General features: G+C 39.1%; 1 protein-coding gene across 4 annotated transcripts in view; it reads right to left on the minus strand.

The window, feature by feature from the left end:
• The window catches only part of C5H4orf50 (chromosome 5 C4orf50 homolog), an 83,207-nt gene that overhangs the window by 19,074 nt on the left and 45,660 nt on the right, over positions 1-18,473 (minus strand). For 3 of the 4 annotated variants that reach the window (XM_071556824.1, XM_071556820.1, XM_071556821.1), the window contains one exon: positions 11,658-11,775. In XM_071556824.1, the coding sequence (XP_071412925.1) occupies positions 11,770-11,775 (6 nt within the window). In that variant the 3' untranslated portion in view covers positions 11,658-11,769. Of the gene's footprint in view, positions 1-7,958; positions 8,062-11,657; positions 11,776-18,473 lie in introns of all 4 variants that reach the window. The other variant, XM_071556822.1, reaches the window with a different exon arrangement.

Consider the following 18,473-nt stretch of genomic DNA (forward strand, 5'->3'; position numbering starts at 1 on the left):
GCAAGTTCCTTCTTTATTTTAATTTTTTTTATATATGTCATGCTAATATAATTCTTCTCTGAGCCAAGTTCTTCTCCCAAAGGCAGCAGGATTACTTTTCTATTTTCAGGAAGAAGGGGAATTGAGCTTCAAAATACAGTGCCTCAAAGCCAAACACTATATAAAACCCCCAACAGTATTGGTGGAAGAACTGATGGGGATGAACTAAATCCACTGTAAGAGTATTCCATCACTGCAGTCTTGACACAAAATGCAGAGGCTGTTTTGCCCTTGGAGTCTCATAAAGCAGATAGCTTAAGGGATTCTTGGACTGGATAGCTCTGTCATCAGATGGTCAGTTGGATTTAGGGTGGGTTTTTGTTGCTTTTTTGGTTTCTTTAGCTTTGATTTCTTACTGCTGGTTATTTAGCTAAAAAAGAGATTTTGTATCTTCTGCATTTGACTTTTTCTTTCTCATTGTTTCTATTGCAATCTGTGGACAGTATAGGAAGGATAGGCCCTCAAAAGTCCAGTGAAAAATTTTATTGCATTAGCCCACATCCATTTTCCAACAAAAACACTTATGTCAAAGATACCCAGTTACGAGTGTGGAGGGAAGAAGCTGATTAAATTGGGTCCATCCACCCGCTTTCCCAGTATAGATAGAGTTCTTCTTAATTCCAATCAACTTGTATAATTGACAGCAACCCAAAAACCATGGCACCGTATGTCTAACTTCACACTTTTAACTTTTAGACTTACTTCCCTTTGATATTTTAAGGCTTTGGGCTAAGATTTTTAAAACTCCCCTTCCCTAGCCTCCCAGCTATAATTAAATGGCCTGCTTCCTAGAAAGTGCTGAGTATGTCACACCACCACAGAGGCCTGAATGGTACTTAGTGTTTCTTGGTTGCTGTCTCACATGTCCCAAGTTAATCTTCAGAAAGTCTTAGACTGCATTTCTTGCAGCATATATATCAGCCACCAAGAAAAAAATCTTCCTATGCTTCCAGCATAACAGAAAGATGAGTAGAGGTTTTTTTGGCCCATCATCATAGCATTACCTTGTGCCTTTGAAAATTAACATTACACTTCTTCAGCTAATATGACCATACATAAGTTTTTCTCACTTCTTTGCACCCTCCTGTGTTCTAAGCCTTCATTTTAATTGACTTAAGAAAGGACAGCATGCTGGTTAGCAATTAGAATCTATTAACATCATTTCTGCAACCTTCCTTCAAATCCTAGTCTTTCTCTCATCTTTCAGAAAAGGGTCAAATCATCTCTAAAAGCAAGGCAAAGACAAGGAAAAATATACACAGATGTATCAAAGGGATGCCTAAAACTTTTGTAATTTATTTTTGTGTTAAAAATTTCACACACTTTTATTCATAAACCTAGCCTAAAATATATATCTAAAAAGATGTCTATAAAAGCCCCTACTGGTGCAAAGACTGGTTTTGTTTCCATTCTACCAGGATTTGCATCAACAAACAGCAATGCTGACACCATCTGCATTTCAAGGGTGACTTTGTAGGTCACTCTTGAGTGTAACCTGAGCATTAAAGCACAAGAAAATTGGGTTCAGCTTCTTTCTCCTCCCCAGACTTCTTGGGAAATGTTGGGGCAGTCACTTTGTGTCTCTGTGTCTTGATTGTCTCCGTGTGAAAAAAAGATGTCACAACTACTCCAATATTTAAACGCCTGCCTAACCCCTCAGTTTATTTAAAACTTTAGTGAAGTGTCTTTTGCTACTGAAGTTCATGAAATTTCATTTTATACTTAAACATACACATCAGCAGTTTTGCTGGTATGGCATTGCAGTGTACAGTGTATTCCCATCTCTATGGTGATATTAAAATATTTGAAGCTATATAACAATGTGTATTTTAAGCTAATGAGCTAAGTCAGTATTTTCTTTCTTAAATCCCAGGCAATCATGTTCTGCCTTTGTTAAAGAATCCATGCGATACTTCGCTGTGTTTGTCCAAATTGAAGCCATTAATCTCTCCTGTTTGTCACCCCCAGATTAAAGTGGGTTTGCTATCAGAGACAGTGTAGTGGGCCCCTGATGCTGAAACAAAGCTCTCTCTCAGGAGCCTCTACTGATGTACAAAGGACAAAAATTGAATGTTTCATAAAGAGAATCACAAGTAAGAAGGAAATTGTGTCTTCATTCAAACTCTGATCCTGCCTTACTGACCTACATTTTACTACTGACTTTAACAGGAGCTATTTTATTGCTACTAAAAGCAGGCAAGTAAGTATTTAGTATGCCATTAACAGCAAATAACTTGTTGGCCCCAAGTTACAACAGCTTTTTCAAGACTGTATGATTATGAGAGCAAAGACCACATGTTTGCAACTGTCCGAAAAGTATCTGACTACAATTTTTTTTGTTTTGTTTTCTTAGCAAATACCTGCTTAAAGGCATATCCTATTTTTATATGAAACATATTTATGAGAAAGGAAATATATTTTTTTAGACAACTTTAAAATATTTTGGTAGAGAGCACTGAATACAAGTTTGTAGACTTGGAGTCTGACCTACTGAGGTGTTTGAGGTTATTTTTAGTGATTTACAAAAACTGCTAAAATACAGTTGAAATATAAAATTCCCATTAATACTTTTGGCTCTGTCTAACTTAGCAATTAATGGAGTGCAATAGGAGCAGAGAGAACAGAAAGCTGGTGTTAAGGTCCCAATATGCATACTGGACAAGTTTTGGATCTTGATTTTGGAATAGCTTAATCTGATTTGATGAACTGAAAGCCATCAGCAGCTGGACAGCATTTTTCAATTTAGATTCACTTTGAACAAATTCATTTTGCCCACTGCACTGTTTTATCTATAGTGCAGCAAAGAGAGAATGAACAGGAGATTATTTTCCTAAAGTGCAAACTAAACATTCAGGCCAACACATTCAATCTGACCACAATTTAGGCATTCGCACCAATTAGACATCTGTCTCTGTAAATTCATAAATTTGGCACTGCAGACATTACTCCTCATGTTACTCCTGAAAATCAGTGAGGCCCAGTCTTCCCAGGGAAGAAGGGAATCACTAGCATATGGTGCACTGTGCAAATGGTGCTACATAAATTAATATACAACTTAAGGAGCAAAATTCACCAAAGTTATGTTTCCATCTCAAAAATACCCCATCTACTGTGGTTAAAAGCAAAACCTACTTTGTGCATTTAATGTAAGCTAAAGCTTGAATAAAATTTTTTCCATCTCTTGCTGAGTGTAAAGCTCAAGAAAGCTGACAGACCATCCCATGCAGCCCAGCAGGAGTGTTTGTTGCCGACCGCGCGCTAGTGAGACCGCAACACACCAATATGATGTTCAAGCGAGATCTAAAGTTTATTCAAATTGCAGGTATATGTAACTTTAAGTGACCCCACCCCAGGTACAAATGTCTGACTCCATAGGCTGAGGCTGGTAACATGCACTTTTAAGGTGAAAACGAAACCTTGTAGGCTGGTCCTTCGGACCTACCTGAGTTAGGGGTGGTAACAAGTGTTACTTCATTACTCATGGTTTTTTTCTTACTGCTCACTCTGCACTGTCCTTCAGATGAGCTCTAAACAAGAGCAAAAGAGACTGAGGAAAAGAGGATCCAAAGCATGACTTTGAGTGCCCAGCTGGGGACTCTGCACACAGAACATTAGTTCTGCACCTCTGGAAAACCCCTCCATAACAGTTCTTCGTATGAATACACAGGATCAATTTACCCTTGTTACAATGTGAGTCAAACATTTCTTATAAAAACCATGAAATAAAAAAGTGTTGTCCATCAGCACACAGAGAATTCTTGGCTTTACCCAAGATGACTAGTTTTCTTCATCATTACCTTTTTATTCTACAGTTTGGTATGGTATTTGCCAAGATCTTTTACCTGATATAGTTCAAAGTATACCTATTTAAAAAGGGGTCTTAAACTATGTTAAAGATTTTATAAAAATTTTAAATCTGCATCTGTTGAATAAGTCATTGAATATAGTCAGACTGAAGATTTTGTGTGAAAAGTTTCAACTTAAGCTTTACAAGCATTAATTAAAAATAAACCAGCAAACATGGAGAATCTACCATATGGCAATAAACACACAAGAATCATTGCCTTGTCATTTAGATGAGTAAAATTATTTTGCCCTGACTAGCATATAGCCTAAACAAGGAAGAAATCCCTCTCTTATTAGTCTGAATCAATATTATTTCCTTTTATTTTTTCATATCTGTCATCAAGACTAATGCTGCCTGAAATAATGTAAAATCAACAGTTTCCTCTCGATTTCAAATGTAATAAGAAATTAATAATCAGACAAGATTCTGTTTCAAATTAGTTAAATTTGTGTTGTGTTTGTAATCCAGCAGGCTGACTGACTGCACTTTTGTGGCAATACACAGCACAGCCCGTGCCCTCCCCTGGACACACTCCCTGTGCAGGGACATTTCCTGTAAGGAGGCATGTCCTGCAGCAATAAATCTGAGCATCTCCTCTCTGGAGACAGAACAACAGCAAAAAGGGAACCTTACCGAGCACACTCATGTCTGAACATTTCTCACTGTAATCTAGGTAACAAAATCACCTTTACATCTAAGTACCTATGTTACAACATCATATATATTACTTTAAAATTAAGGGACCTGCCACAGCTCCCTTCTGGCTTGGTGGCTTGGCAAAAGCACCACAAAGCACATCAAAAACTGAACCAGTAAAACATTTAAGCAACTACCATTACTTACTGATGTCAGCCTGTGCATACAGGCCCATGTAACAGAGGCATTTATGATTTCCACTTCCATTCTAGGATGTGTATAACACAAAACTGCCCAAGTTAGGGAGAGATCTCTGGGTAGCCAGAGCTGTGTAACTGCTCTCCCAGACAAACCCAAAGCAAAACTCAGGTGTCACACCTTGCAGATCAGGCATTCTTGGTGAGGAAATCTGGTCTTCTCACTCTTTTCCTTCATGCACCGCAGGAACCTGACTTTCAAAAACATTTGGATTAGCACAGAAATACCTGATTAACATCTCTTTACCAGAGACCCTCATTCCCAGGCCAGCATTTTTCTCTACTCTTCACCAAAACGTCTGCCTGTTACCTTCTTCAGAAAGGGAAATCATAACTTTCTTAACCAAACTTCAGAAGATCCTCCAAACTCTGAACACCATGTTTTTCTAATCCACAAGTCTTTACATTTTAGTTTTATGAAAACTTCAAAGCAAACTTTGCCATAGATGAGTACTCTTTCATTATACCCTTACTAACAATTTTTTCATGTTAGAGTGAATAAAATCAAGTCCTAATCAGGTGGTCTGAGGTTGCTCTTTATCTTCCTGCTATGGTAATGTCCAAATATACCAGTGTCAACTAGGGCAGGAGATTTGGTTCATAAAACTGAAACCAAACACTGCTGGCTTTCACTTTCCTTAAGAATCCCAACTCCAATTCCATGTGCTGTTGCTTGGAACTTGACTTTTAAGGAGGCACCGAAACTCCATTCTGCACCTGGGATGGGGCAACCCTGGATGTTCACACAGACTGGGGAATGAGATGCAGGAAAGCAGTGCCATGGAAAGGGACTGGGGATCCTGGTCCATGGCAAGTTGAACCAGAGTCAGCAGTGCCCTGGCAGCCAGGAGGGACAATCCTGTCCTGGGGGGCATCAGGCACAGCATCACCAGCCGGGTGAGGGAGAGGATTGTCCTGCTCTGCTCTGCACCTGGAATATTGTGTGCAGGTTTGGGGCATCACAATATAACAAAGATATTAAGCTGTTAGAGAGTGTCCAAAGGAGGGCAATGAAGATGGTGAAGGGCCTTGAGGGGAAGTGTGTGAGGAACTGCTGAGGGCACTTGGTTTGTTCAGCTGGAGAAGAGGAGACTGAGGGGAGACCTCAGTTACCTCCTTATGAGGGGAAGAGGAGGGGCAGGCACTGATCTCTTCTCTGTGGTGACCAGTGACAGGACCCAAGGGACAGGACCCAGTGACAGGCCTGAATTTCTGTCAGGGGAGGTTTAGGTTTAATATGAGAAAAAGGTTCTTCACCCACAGAGTGGTTGGGGACTCGAACAAGCTCCCCAGGGCAGTGGTCACAGCACCAACCCTGACAGAGTTCAAGAAGTGTTTGGACAATGCTCTCAGGCACATGGTGTGACTGTTAGGGATGGCCTTGTTTCAGGCCAGGAGTTGGACTCAATGACCCTTGTGGGTCGCTTCAAACTGAGCATATTCTGTGATTCTGTGTGATTCTGTAATTCTGTAATATGGGGTAAATGAAATGAGATACAGAGAAGAAATAGCATTGAGGATTTTTTTAATCAGTAACACTTGGGTTATACAGGAGTGTCAGATCACTTGGGAGTAACACAGATCTCCTTAAATCCTTACCATGTAAAGACTTTATTATCTCCTTCAGAAATTGCTAAAACATGTTTTTGGCAAAGTACTTCATGGCTTTACTGCACTAGGTTTTGGCATCTGGACTCCTGCTATAAAGAGCTCACTAAAAGTTATTAAATTGTTTATAAAAGTTATTAAATTGTTCTTTTATGCTAAAAATTGTTATGGCTCCAGTTCTATGATCTCAATCTTTCAGGGAACTGGAAGTGTTAATTGCATTTTAAAAAAGTTTTCCCTTTCCTGTGGGAGAGAACACTATAATATCTTGAACTTTAACAATTATCCTTGACATAAAAATGCTGTATGTAACAGCCCTTGAGAGAATCCTATCCCCTTCACAGGACCTGCAAAGGAGCAATTAGTATCTGTGAGAATTTCACAAGGTGTAGAAAAAAAATGATCTTGCCTGTTGTAATTTTTAATGGCAGTTCCTAGCCCAGTGGTGTGGAGAGACCCCTGGAGCAGAGATCAGATGGAGGTGGGGCCAAAGAGACAAGATAAACTAATCTGTCACGTGGCTATATGGTTTATGGCATTTCCATATTTGTTCTCATACTTCTATCCCTCCCACATACAGTTGACAGAGAAAGGAAGCAGAATCTGCAGCAGAAGTTATGCTACTGAATTTCCAAGGACAGATGCAGGGCATTGACATGAGCAACAAAGGGTCAAATGAGCATTTTTAGATCACAGACTGAATCATATAATGCAAGATAATTAACACACCTGGGTAAAAGAACATATAGGTAAAGCAGCATGAATGATGACTTCATGGAATTTGTAGTATTTGGGTATTATTCGGGGTTAACTCTAGTTCAGAGAAATAAACCTAATCTCAATGTACTTAGAGTAATAAATGCAAATGATGCACTTAAAGAGCTGCCATAACAGACTCAGAAGCTGCCTCAGCATTTAGTGCCAACAAAGCATGGAGTAGGCTAAGCAGGAGTAATGCTACCAAGAGCAGACTGACCTAGTCTCATCCCACTGTTTATCACAAATAACTTGGTATCTGTTAGGGGCTCACTAGGGTAAGAACCACAAATCCCAGCAGAAGCTAATGTGTGTCTGAGAAGGCACATCACATTTTGTGTACTGGCAACCAACCTTGGAGTGTAAGTAGAGCCCTTGAGCATCGAACCACCTAAGGGAAATTGATGAGCCATCAAAATAATTTCAGAAAAATGACAGGAAAATATATGTGCAATACCAAGTATTTAGTATCAATACCAAGTATTAGTTTGTTTCATGTTTTTTTTCAGAACACAGTGTTTGGTGTTTATTTGCTTACATGACTTCATAAAGTGATGAAAGCATGAGAGCATTAGAGGGGTTTAGGGAGCAGCTCACCCATCTCTATCATATGCAGGTCAGTGGTTGCTCCACATGAAATATTAATAGAATAAATAACATCTTTCAACAAAGACTTGGGTTACCTTACCATTTGTTAAATCCATTGCAGACTTACAGAATTCCTCATCTAGATGTAACCATGGCAGAAAACAAAAATAGGTAAAAAGTTGATGTGAAAAGTACATTTATATGATTTATATAGGATAGATAATTACCTTTGGTGGTCATGAAGTCTCAGGTGGTTATTAAAGAGTGATCTATGTTTCATGGCATCTACTTTATCCTGATTTGATTAGATGGACTCAAGGGCAAGTCGATCTGTCAGAGTTGGAGGCAAGCAACATAAAAGCCTCTCAGACTCTAGCACAGCTAGTATTCAAATGGTATTCAAATGGCTGACTAGAAATTGTCCTATTAAAGCTTTACAATATCTGGTTTCAAGCTTATCCTCTGATTCACATCCACCAATTACTGCAGAAAGGCAATGAGAGACAGCAATTTATATGTAAAAATTGAAACCCCAGACTAAGTATATTGGGTCAAATCCTATAGTCATTACTCTCTTCCCCTCCTCCTCACATGCATATTTAGATAACTGACTTGCTTAAGCATCTTTAAATAATTAAACATCTTTAGCATTCAGGCAAGTCTCAGGCTATTTTGAAACAAAAGATACATTTCCAGGCTTTCATAGGAAGCTACTAGCTTGGTCTGTCTGTGCCTGTGCTACAGAAAGCCATAGGAATTTCTCTGACTTGACCCACTGTTCATTGCATAAATGAAGAGGCACATATTCATGCTAGCTCCCCTCTGCTTGGGGCTGTGCAGATATTCAAACTGTCTTTTAAGTCAGTGTCTACATATTCAGTCCATTCAGTTAATTTGGATCACTTGGACTCAATTTCAGGTTTTCATGGCAAAGTGCAGCTTAATCCCGAGGAAGCAATGGATTTCAAGAGGACTGCTCATCAGCTCTTAGTTGATGCTGAATGAGGGCAACATCCATGAAACTGAAATTTCTGCTTGCAAAAAAAATCTCCTGAGTACCACCGTATAAACACTGACCAAAAAAACCAGACAGAAATATATGGCAACTATGAGAAATAATAATTCTTCAGCTACTATCTTAGTATGACAAACACATTTTAAACAGCCTAGAGAGCTGTTCCTAAATGTGCATGTCTATACAGACATCTTAAACCATGAGTTATAGAAGTTACTGGATTATAGATATTATTCCTAATAAAGAAGATGGTAGTACTATTGTCTTTAATTAGGCAGAACCAAGGCCTTGATAAGAAGATGGAAAAAACATCCCTTTGAAAGTTCATAAGTCATTTCAGATAATACACGCATAAATCCAAATGACAGGATGACTACAAGTAGTGATGTTACACTCATGGGAACTATGTTTAGAGAACTGGAAAAGGCAACAAAGACATATATTTAAAATTAATTATATATAGGAAGATGTTGAAGAATTGAAAAGAGTAAATAATTTTAAATGACAGATACTAATAGAAGACCACCCTGTATACCCTTAATATTGCATCTATACCAAGGCAGTATAAAGAAGGGAACATACTAAATCTATATCTTGATAATAGAATGCACTTTCAGTAGTTGATTGGAAAGTTATATCAATTTTCCTTAAGAAAAGAAAGAGGCTAGTGAATCTGACTCAGTACACAGGTGCTGGTTAAAATGAGCACAATACCTAGAACCGAGTGAGCTGCAGCAAGAACTGTCTCCTGCCCAGCCAGTTGTCAGGAGCTATGAGAAATGGTTAACAGCATTGCAGGTCTTTGGAGGGAGGGAAATGGGTAAGGGGCATAATGGCACAGACAGGAGACACTGGACTTACTGTGAAAGCACGGAAACTGTGATAGGGGCAGATGGAGCAGAGTCTCATAAAGAATCCAATAGTATGCTTCCCCCATCAACAGCAATGCAAGCATTCAGGCAACCACAGTATCAAACTACAGACTATGAAATCTCATTTTTGTAGAAAAGTACCTCTTTCAGGCCTACTCAAGCTTTCAATAGTTATATCCATGTAAGTTATTGAGTCTATTAACAAATATAGGTGTAGTAGTTTTGGCTTTAGTCAGCATAGGTCCCCATTTAGGCCTCAGTTTTTAGCAGGCCTCAAAGGATGTGACACAGATTAGAGGGGACAGGTATCATCGGACTTAAGCAGCCAAAGAGGTATTTCATATCATCTGACATCATCAGGAAGTGTTGGGGAGTATAACAAGCAAGGGGGGAGGAGTCTCGCCCCTTTTTCGGTCCATGCTTCTGACCAGGACAGTTCCCGCTCCCTGACTGCTGATATCAGGCCTTGCTGCCGGTTGGCATGGCTGTTTACCCGGGGACGTGAGCATATTCCTGTTAATTCCTCTTTCCCTCTTGCTGGGAGGTTTCCTTTGGGGAGGAGATTTGGTTGGTTTGGAATTTCACTTGTTAGCTGGGGCGACCTGGGTGACCTTGTTGTTTCCTGTCACTATGTGCTATTTCATATTCTGTGTTAAGCTCTCCTCTTCTCTGTATAAATATAAAAACCTCACCATGTTTAAAGCCTTGTTTCTGCTGTTTTCCCTCACTCTCCTGCTCTGGGAGTGGACTTTTTGACTGGGTACCAGGCAGTTGGCATTTTGCCAGCTCAAACTATAACAATAGGATTCCTGCATCTGCTACATAATCAGTCTGGCACCTTTCATAAGCATTAAATCTATTTAGAACCATAGAATTGTTTATGTTGGGAAAGACCTTTAAGATCATCAAGTCCACCAGTAAACCATATTCCTCAGTGCCACATCTACACATCTTTTAAATACTTCTTACTCCACCACTTCTCAGGGCAGGCTGTCCTAGTGATAACCCCTTCAGTGAAGGAATTTTCCTAATATCCAATCTCAATCTCCCCCAGTGCAACTTTGGGGCCATTTCCTCTCATCCTGTCACTTGTTACCTGGGAGAAGAAACCAACCCCCACCTTGCTGCAATCTTCTCTTGGGTAGTTGCAGAGAGTGATAAGGTCTCCAGGTTCTTCTTTTCTCTGGACTAGTTAATACAAGTAAATCAATCTCCCATTAAAATTACATATCAGCTTTCAATACATTTATTTATATTGCATAAAAATTTGTCAACTCTTCCTTCTTGACATAAGAGGATCTGGAGCTTAGTGCATTGCCTTTGGATTTAGAGAAGATTTTGATAGCCTGGTTTGCTACAGACTATGCCTGACCTTGGACTTAAATCTCTCCTGTACCTCAGGAAAAGATAAAGCTGCTGTATTTTGAAGGCATGGTGAAGGGAAGTAGACTTAAGACTGTGTGGATCTCGAATGTGATCAAAGCAAGCATTACATAGCTCATAGAGGCAGGTAAATAGTTAATACATGTTGGATGACTCAGCAACACTGTACAACTGGAGTCCTGGCCAAGACCAAGTGATGGGCCAGAATCCATGAGAGAGAGAAATCTACCCTTCTAGGTGGAACAGGAAATATAAATAAACACGGTATTTCAGCTAAAAATATCATAAGTACATTAAACCCAATTTTAAATAGTTGATTTTAAAACTATTCTGATGACATATATTTCTATTTAGTTTGCTGGTTTAATTTTTTCTTTTTTTTTTTTTTTTGGTTAGGAAACAGAATAGATTATATGTCAGTGACCAATGTGGAAAAAATGTCAGATGTGGGTTTGTCACCAGAAATGGTTCTATTGATTTTATTGAGTGTTTCAAGATCAATGGGCTGTACTTGAAATTTAAGACTCCTAAAAATTAGCATACAGTTTTCTCTATCCAAATGAAACTATACAGAAATAAAAGCATCAAAATGAAATTGAACTTAGTTAATAACTTTTGAGATAAAACATTAAATGTCCATTTTTCATTGAACCTACCTTTCATTCTGCATCATGTTGCAACATCTTAATTCATCATCATCTCTCTGAACCAAACATCAGGCTGCCTCTCCCCACTGTTAAATAACAGAGACTGATCCAACTGGCAAATTCATCCCTGGAGAGAAAACAAAAATCATATGTCAAGGATACTATTTTCATTTGCTTTTTTAATCAATGACAGTGTAAAATCAGGCACTGGAGCTTTTATCTTTTTAGTGAGGGAAGTCAATTTAACAGTGTCCTCAGTTCAGCACATTTCATCCATGTTTCTACTATTAAGTTAGTTGTTACCCTCCTGGCAAATACAGCATTCCAGTTACAATGAAATTTCAGTACATGCTTTAAATGTTTTGGTTCAACAGGGACACAGCTTTTTAGTATCAACTTCTCCTTATCAACACTGGGATTTTCCCTACTAATTCTGTATTTTGGAGTTGAGCAAAACATTACTCATGTCAGGCACTATCTTCAGCATTAGCTAGGCACTCTAATAAAATGTTCATTAAAATACTGCATCATATTGCAGACAAAATAGTGAAGGAAAAGAAGCAGGTGTAATAGAATAGGGTGGAATAAAAAGACAGTATATGAAATAAATAGCTAAATTCACAGGGCAGGAATCTGAGAAACACAACTCTTCAACCAGAAAAAGTTGACTGTCTTTTTTAATATTCAGCAGTGGAAAGAGTGAGCATTTGGGATAGAAATGTGACCTAAAAACATAAAGACTTTGGCTTTAAAAGTTTTATCAGAACAGGTAGCAACAGAAAAGGGAAGCCTGGAGACATTAGTTGTGCATACACAGCTTAAGAATGTTGACCAGAAGAGAGTCTCATTCTGCTTTTCCTCTTTATTTTGCCCTGACCTGTACTAACCTGAGACAACAAATTGTGAAGCTGAGGATTTCAAGGGTGCAAAATACTTTGGAGCTGTAGAGGGTACAGAGAAGATGAGAAATGTCGAGTATTTAAAACGGAAGTACTTACTTGGAATAGAAAAAAAAAGAAAAAAAAAGAGTTCTTTATTTCCTAACAGTTCATCATCTCATTACCTATCACAAAGAAGACAGATTGTTACATCAGTTATACCTCTGAAAGTTTTGTCTGTGTTCTGGAATTGGTCCAGTGAGTACTTTCTTCTAATTAAAAAGGGAGAAAAAATAGTAAGGCTGTAATTTTGGAAGAGAGAGGTTTTAGGACTTTTCAAAAATGTTTATATATGACATGAAATGGCTTTGGAAATTTGAGTCCAAAAGCTAAGAGCAAACAAAGATGTTGTTTGCCAGACAGATTCTTGTGCAAACTTTACACTCTACAGTGAAGACTGATTCTGGGGTAAGAGCACACCTAATTGGGAGCGAAATCAGGAATGACAAGGGCACTGATTGGTAATAGGTTCATAACAAAAAGGTTCTTACTGTGTAATTAAGTGATGGGACTCTTTTTCCATGTTATGCTGCAAAGAGAAAAAGTTTGTGTGGGTTCGAGAGAGACTTGACAACTTAATAGAAGGAAAATTCATCAAGGTTCACTGAGTGAACAGAAACCAACTTAACTTCATGAGTCCTTGAGTAGCAAATGATGAAAGCCCCGGAGAGGATCGGTCTGCCCTCTTCTCTTCCATAAGGTATCTGTTTTCAGCTGCTAGCTCTTTTTTTTTTTGATCTCCCTTTTCTATCCTATCCACAAACAAGTTTTCAATCTCTAAGCATTAGCCACAACACAAAGTCAGCTATTTGACTTCACTAGTTGTGTTCTTGTATATGTCTGCAAAATACACGAGAAGGTAACCTTGCATGTAAGAATAAAGTAAGTTTTAAGGAAATTATGCCTTACATGACATTCAGTAATTTAAATGCTGTAACTTAATCGCTCAAAGGATGTCCACACCAGTGTCAGCAAGTGTGGGGATACCACACAGGCACAACTTGCACAAGCTCTGTCCTGCCATGACTCAGCAGCAGCAAAGCCATTTTTAGTAGCCACTGCTGTCTCATAATTAAAAGGCCTAAAAAAGGCATAAAATAAATTCTTCATGCTCCTGCCCACTTCAATAACTCATTAAGGGCATAGATATTAGCCAGATCCAACTGCCACACATCATCAGGACTGAAAAAGCCATGATCTCTCTGGGTAAAATCTTTGAGAACAAAAAGAGCTGTAAGGACTCTGGCAAAGGAAGAGAATTTCAGCTGGCTGTTTAATTTGTGATAGCTAACCAAATACTACTTCTATCTCATTTAAAGATACTTTCAGAAGAACAAAGAAAATCCACAAGTGCAACTTAAATGACAGTGGTAACAAACATCAGCTCTCTCCATGGGAGACAAGGTGTTGTATTTTTCACAGCTAATCCTATGAAAAGGCTGTCAGCTGAAAACATGCTGTCATAGGGTTTCCTTAACAGCCAGAAGACTAAACAAAATGAATGGGAATTCCTGCCTAGACAACATCTGTTTCTTCATTTTGACCCATTCCCTCTCCCCTCAGCAAGAAGTCCTTCCCCACCTGGGCTCCACGCAGCCAGGCACAGTAGCTTTCCCATCTGAGTCAGCCCAACAGAAGATTCCAAGTTCTGGCTTTGTGCTGTGGAGGGACAAGGACCTCCAGCAGGGTGAGACTGAACTTCATACGAAAAATGTTTGCATGAACTGTCTCAGCTGCAAATTCTTGAAACTCTGGGGAACAGAAGGAAACTACACACTTTCCCCTTTTTTCCCCATTCTGAAGAATAGCCTAATGTATCATATGGCATTTTCTTCTTAAAATGCATCTATAAGAAATTAACATAAACTGCTTTTCACCCTTTACAATAACTACATGAACAACATACACATAAGGCAATCCAGAACTAGAGCTCACCCTGAATATTATTTCAGCTACCTTGCTGACAAGGCTCCATGCAAAAACCAATTTGGAGAGACACAAGCAATTACAGTAGTTATATTATTTGTTTCTGATATAAGTTATTTAGTAGTATAAAAAGCCTTCCATCACTGGAGGAAGCTGTACATATATTCACTGCAAATCTTAATGTTTCTGGCTTTAACTATGCTCTGCTGAAGAGTTAAATGTGTGCTAGAGAATAAAGTATATATATATGTTCTATAAAACATAATCATCAGAACTGAGAAACAAGGATTCAAGTTTAAATCATTGTCCTGACTGATATACATTTGCCTGTTTTCCTTTTAGTCCTTCTGTTTCAACACAACTTTCTTTTTCCTCCAGTCTCTGCTTCTGGACAGATTCTTGTTTCCATTATTTTTTCTCCAAAATCTTCTTCCTGTCCCTTCTCACCCGCTTAAAAGTGAGTATGAAAGAAACACCTTTAGCCAACTCAGTCTGCTAGCCTTAAATCCTTTATAATTTCACTGTGGCTTGTGGACTTTGTGAATAATGAGATACCCTGTCACCAGAAACACAATCAACTCTTTTTCATCACCTCCTGTCACCACGACAGTTAGGAGCACTCCTGAAGAAGACAGGCAGCCAAGCTAATGTAGAATCCTTTTTTCCCAGCTAAACCCTTTGTTTCCAACAAGAAATCACAAAGCTTCTCAGCAGAGAGATCTGTTTTACCATACTGGGAAAACCTTGTGTCTGGGGCACTGGCATGTAAGGTCTGGTGGGACTCCTCTTCCCATGCAGGAGGCACATCAGATCCAGGCTGCAAAAGAGGCACACGCCTTCCCTACCAGCTGCCTATGACATGGCTCTGTTCACTGGTGCAGATTGTTAAAGGTCAGAACAAGGCAAAAAGCCCTCTGTTTTCTGGAAGTTAGGAACTGTGCTTGCCTTTTGGATTGCACATCCCAAACATGAGAATTATGGCCTGGACCCACTACAAACCCACCATGTAAGCAGCCAGAGCTTGCTCTCTCTCAGGTTACTTGTGTCCAGTCTGATTGCTATCCAAAAGTAGACAGGATAATGAACAAAATAAAAAGCATGGAAATCCAAAAACCATAACTCACTGATGAAATATGTGATTGCCAAGGCACTGAAATCCTCTGAGGTTCAGACCCTAATAGAACTTTACCAGCATCAGGATAAGCCTGTGTTGAAATTGGAGGGTAATCATCCTTCACAGACTTCTTTAGATCACAAGTACTTGCAAGCTAGAGGAGTCAATTTACAGCTGTTTGATAAGAAAATTAGTAACAGTTCCAGGTGCAAAATGCTAAGGAGCAATTGGTGCTTAAATCACAGCTCTGGTGATGAATTAGTGCAATTGGAAGCCATCCATGCTCTTATGGATACGATTAAGGGTGGCAACTTCTCCTGGTAGTGCAAATGATTATCAGTGGCAGCAACAAGAGGCTGTTTTAACTCTGAACTGTTCTGTGGATGAATTTCCAATTGAGCTGTCTGGGCCCATCTACCATAGCAAACCAAGAAAGAGAATAACAAGCATCTAGGGCCTACTAAGAAGAAGATTAGGGAGGTGTGGCCCTAAACCACTAGGCACTGAGTCATTTTCACTTCCCAATTTTTGCCCCTTTCCTTAGCTCCAGGCAGTCACACAATGCTCCATTACAAGCCTGTTTTTCATAAAGAAAATAGGGTTGTCCTCTTAAACTACAATTGCTCCTTCCTCCTTTTATGTGCAGGGAAATTAAAAAGATATTTCTGTACTTTTCCAAAGATTTTAGATGGACGTACTTAAAAACAAAATATGATACAGAGAACAGAATGAATTTTCAAATAAAAGTATTCCAGGACAAAGCACCAATGCCTATGTGCTTATCACACTTGGGTACCTTCTGACATTTTGGGCAAGAGAAATTCCTGCTGGAATGACTGTGCTCAGCGAGGGGAGCAGGATGCAGACCTCTCTGCCCATCCAGGGTGCCAGAGCGAAGCAGCTCTGACGTGTTCCCTCTGATACACAAGTCTTCTCAAAGCCTAATTAAAAATGCTACAAATGCACAAGATCCAGTAGTCCCGGGGCAACGCCACAGCATTAACCAGTGTAACATCTTTGTACTAAGAAAACTGTTTCTCTCTGTTTTGCCAAGATGCCATTATGATTATAATGATTCTTTTAATGTTCAGAATACTTCACTGTTCTAGAGGGGGAATCCTGAGGTAGAACTTGCTTAATTTATGACAGAGATTGCATGAGTTGAATCCAAAGCAGGAAGCCACACTTGCACTCCCTCCAGCACCAGGCCCAGAGGAACAATGATTGTTCTGGTCTCATTACAGCTAACTTTCTTTCTGCTTTGAAAAGCAAGGATTCTTTTGGTTTAGTAAATTAGTTTGTACCTCTCTATACAGAATAATGAGGATCTTCCTCCTCTCTTAATGATTTCTGGAAAAAACAAGAAAATAGAATATCCAACCCACATCCCAGTCCACCCAGGAATTAAGACTTCTTAGAGGGTCTGAAAAAAAAGAAAGAGGAACACCATGTTTGTAAATGGAATAACGTATGCCCATATGAAAGGAAAAGCTAAATTGTCCTTTTCTATGAAAGAAACTCAACAGATTGCACAGAAATAGGCAGCTCCTGTTCCCTTTACTGAGGGAAGCAAATGCCATCCAGATGGAAATTATCAAATGGATCAAACACATACATTTTTTTCCCAAATGATCTTTGTTCTACTTATCACTCATTACACCAGGAAAATTCTTTTTCCTATAGCCCAAACACAGTAAAGAGAATATTATTTTATCGTATGCTCATTCAAAATATTCTGTATTGAAGGTTTCCCTGATGAGATATTGATCTTGACACACAAAAAGGGTGAGAATAAAAGCATCCTTCCTAATGGGAACATTCATTTAAGATCTCAGGAATCTGTTAATTCCCATTAAGCCCACACGTGACTGAGGGCTACGCTGTCCTTGAAGTGCAGCAGTCGGATCTGCAGCCGCTTCCTGGTGCCCAGGGACATCAAATGCCTCTGCAACAGCCCTGGCGCTCGCCAGGTTTTACAAAGGTGAATGTCACGGAGTCCCAGTGAAATTACCCTGAGGTTCTTCAGCTACTTCTATTTATACTGTCCAGTGGGTAAATACGTCAATTGGAAATTTTCACAGAATAAAACCAAAATTTGAGAATTGCAAAGAATCCTCATCTTTGCCCCCAAGTGATTATGTATGGCATGTATATACAATTTTGATAATTTAGGGGTTATTTTCAAAGACATAAGAGGAGTTAGTTATCACCTAGAAGAAAGGCAATGAAATCTGGATTCCTAATTCCTTTATGCAACTTTGAAAATTCTCCGTAACATTTTATGTGGTAAAAATCATATTTGTCTAAGCATACCCTCCTAGAAATTCCTGATTATGTATATGAATGATTATCCTATTCTCTTACAAAAGCTCTGGCTATTTATCTTATTATAATATGATCTCCTTTCAGCCTTAAAACCTACAGCAGCACATATACAGTCTTTTATGAGGACATAAAATGGTTAACAGCTGTGCCTGACTGACAGGATTAGATCGTGAGCATCTAATCTAACTGGGCCATGTAACACTACCTTTTATTTCACATTAATCATTGAACATGGGTTCAACTGTGTCATAGGTCTATCAAGTGGGCCTATAAATTAGGTAATAAATTAGAAGTTGATTTTTTAATGGTGTGGTCATTAACAGATAACATTGGGTCCAGCTGCAGCAACCCAAAATCACCAAGAATCCCATAGCTCCCATGGCCTAAAGTCTGTGTTACTGATGTTTTATTTCTCTGAGTGTCAGCAGATGGGTGTTAACTTTGTGATGGCTGGGGATGTCATGACTTTGTTGCCAAGGGAAAACACACTGGATGCCCTGACTGGGATCAGTGTAAACTCTT

The sequence above is a fragment of the Pithys albifrons genome, chromosome 5 (assembly GCF_047495875.1).
Source record: "Pithys albifrons albifrons isolate INPA30051 chromosome 5, PitAlb_v1, whole genome shotgun sequence".
NCBI classification, from domain to species: Eukaryota; Metazoa; Chordata; class Aves; order Passeriformes; family Thamnophilidae; genus Pithys; species Pithys albifrons.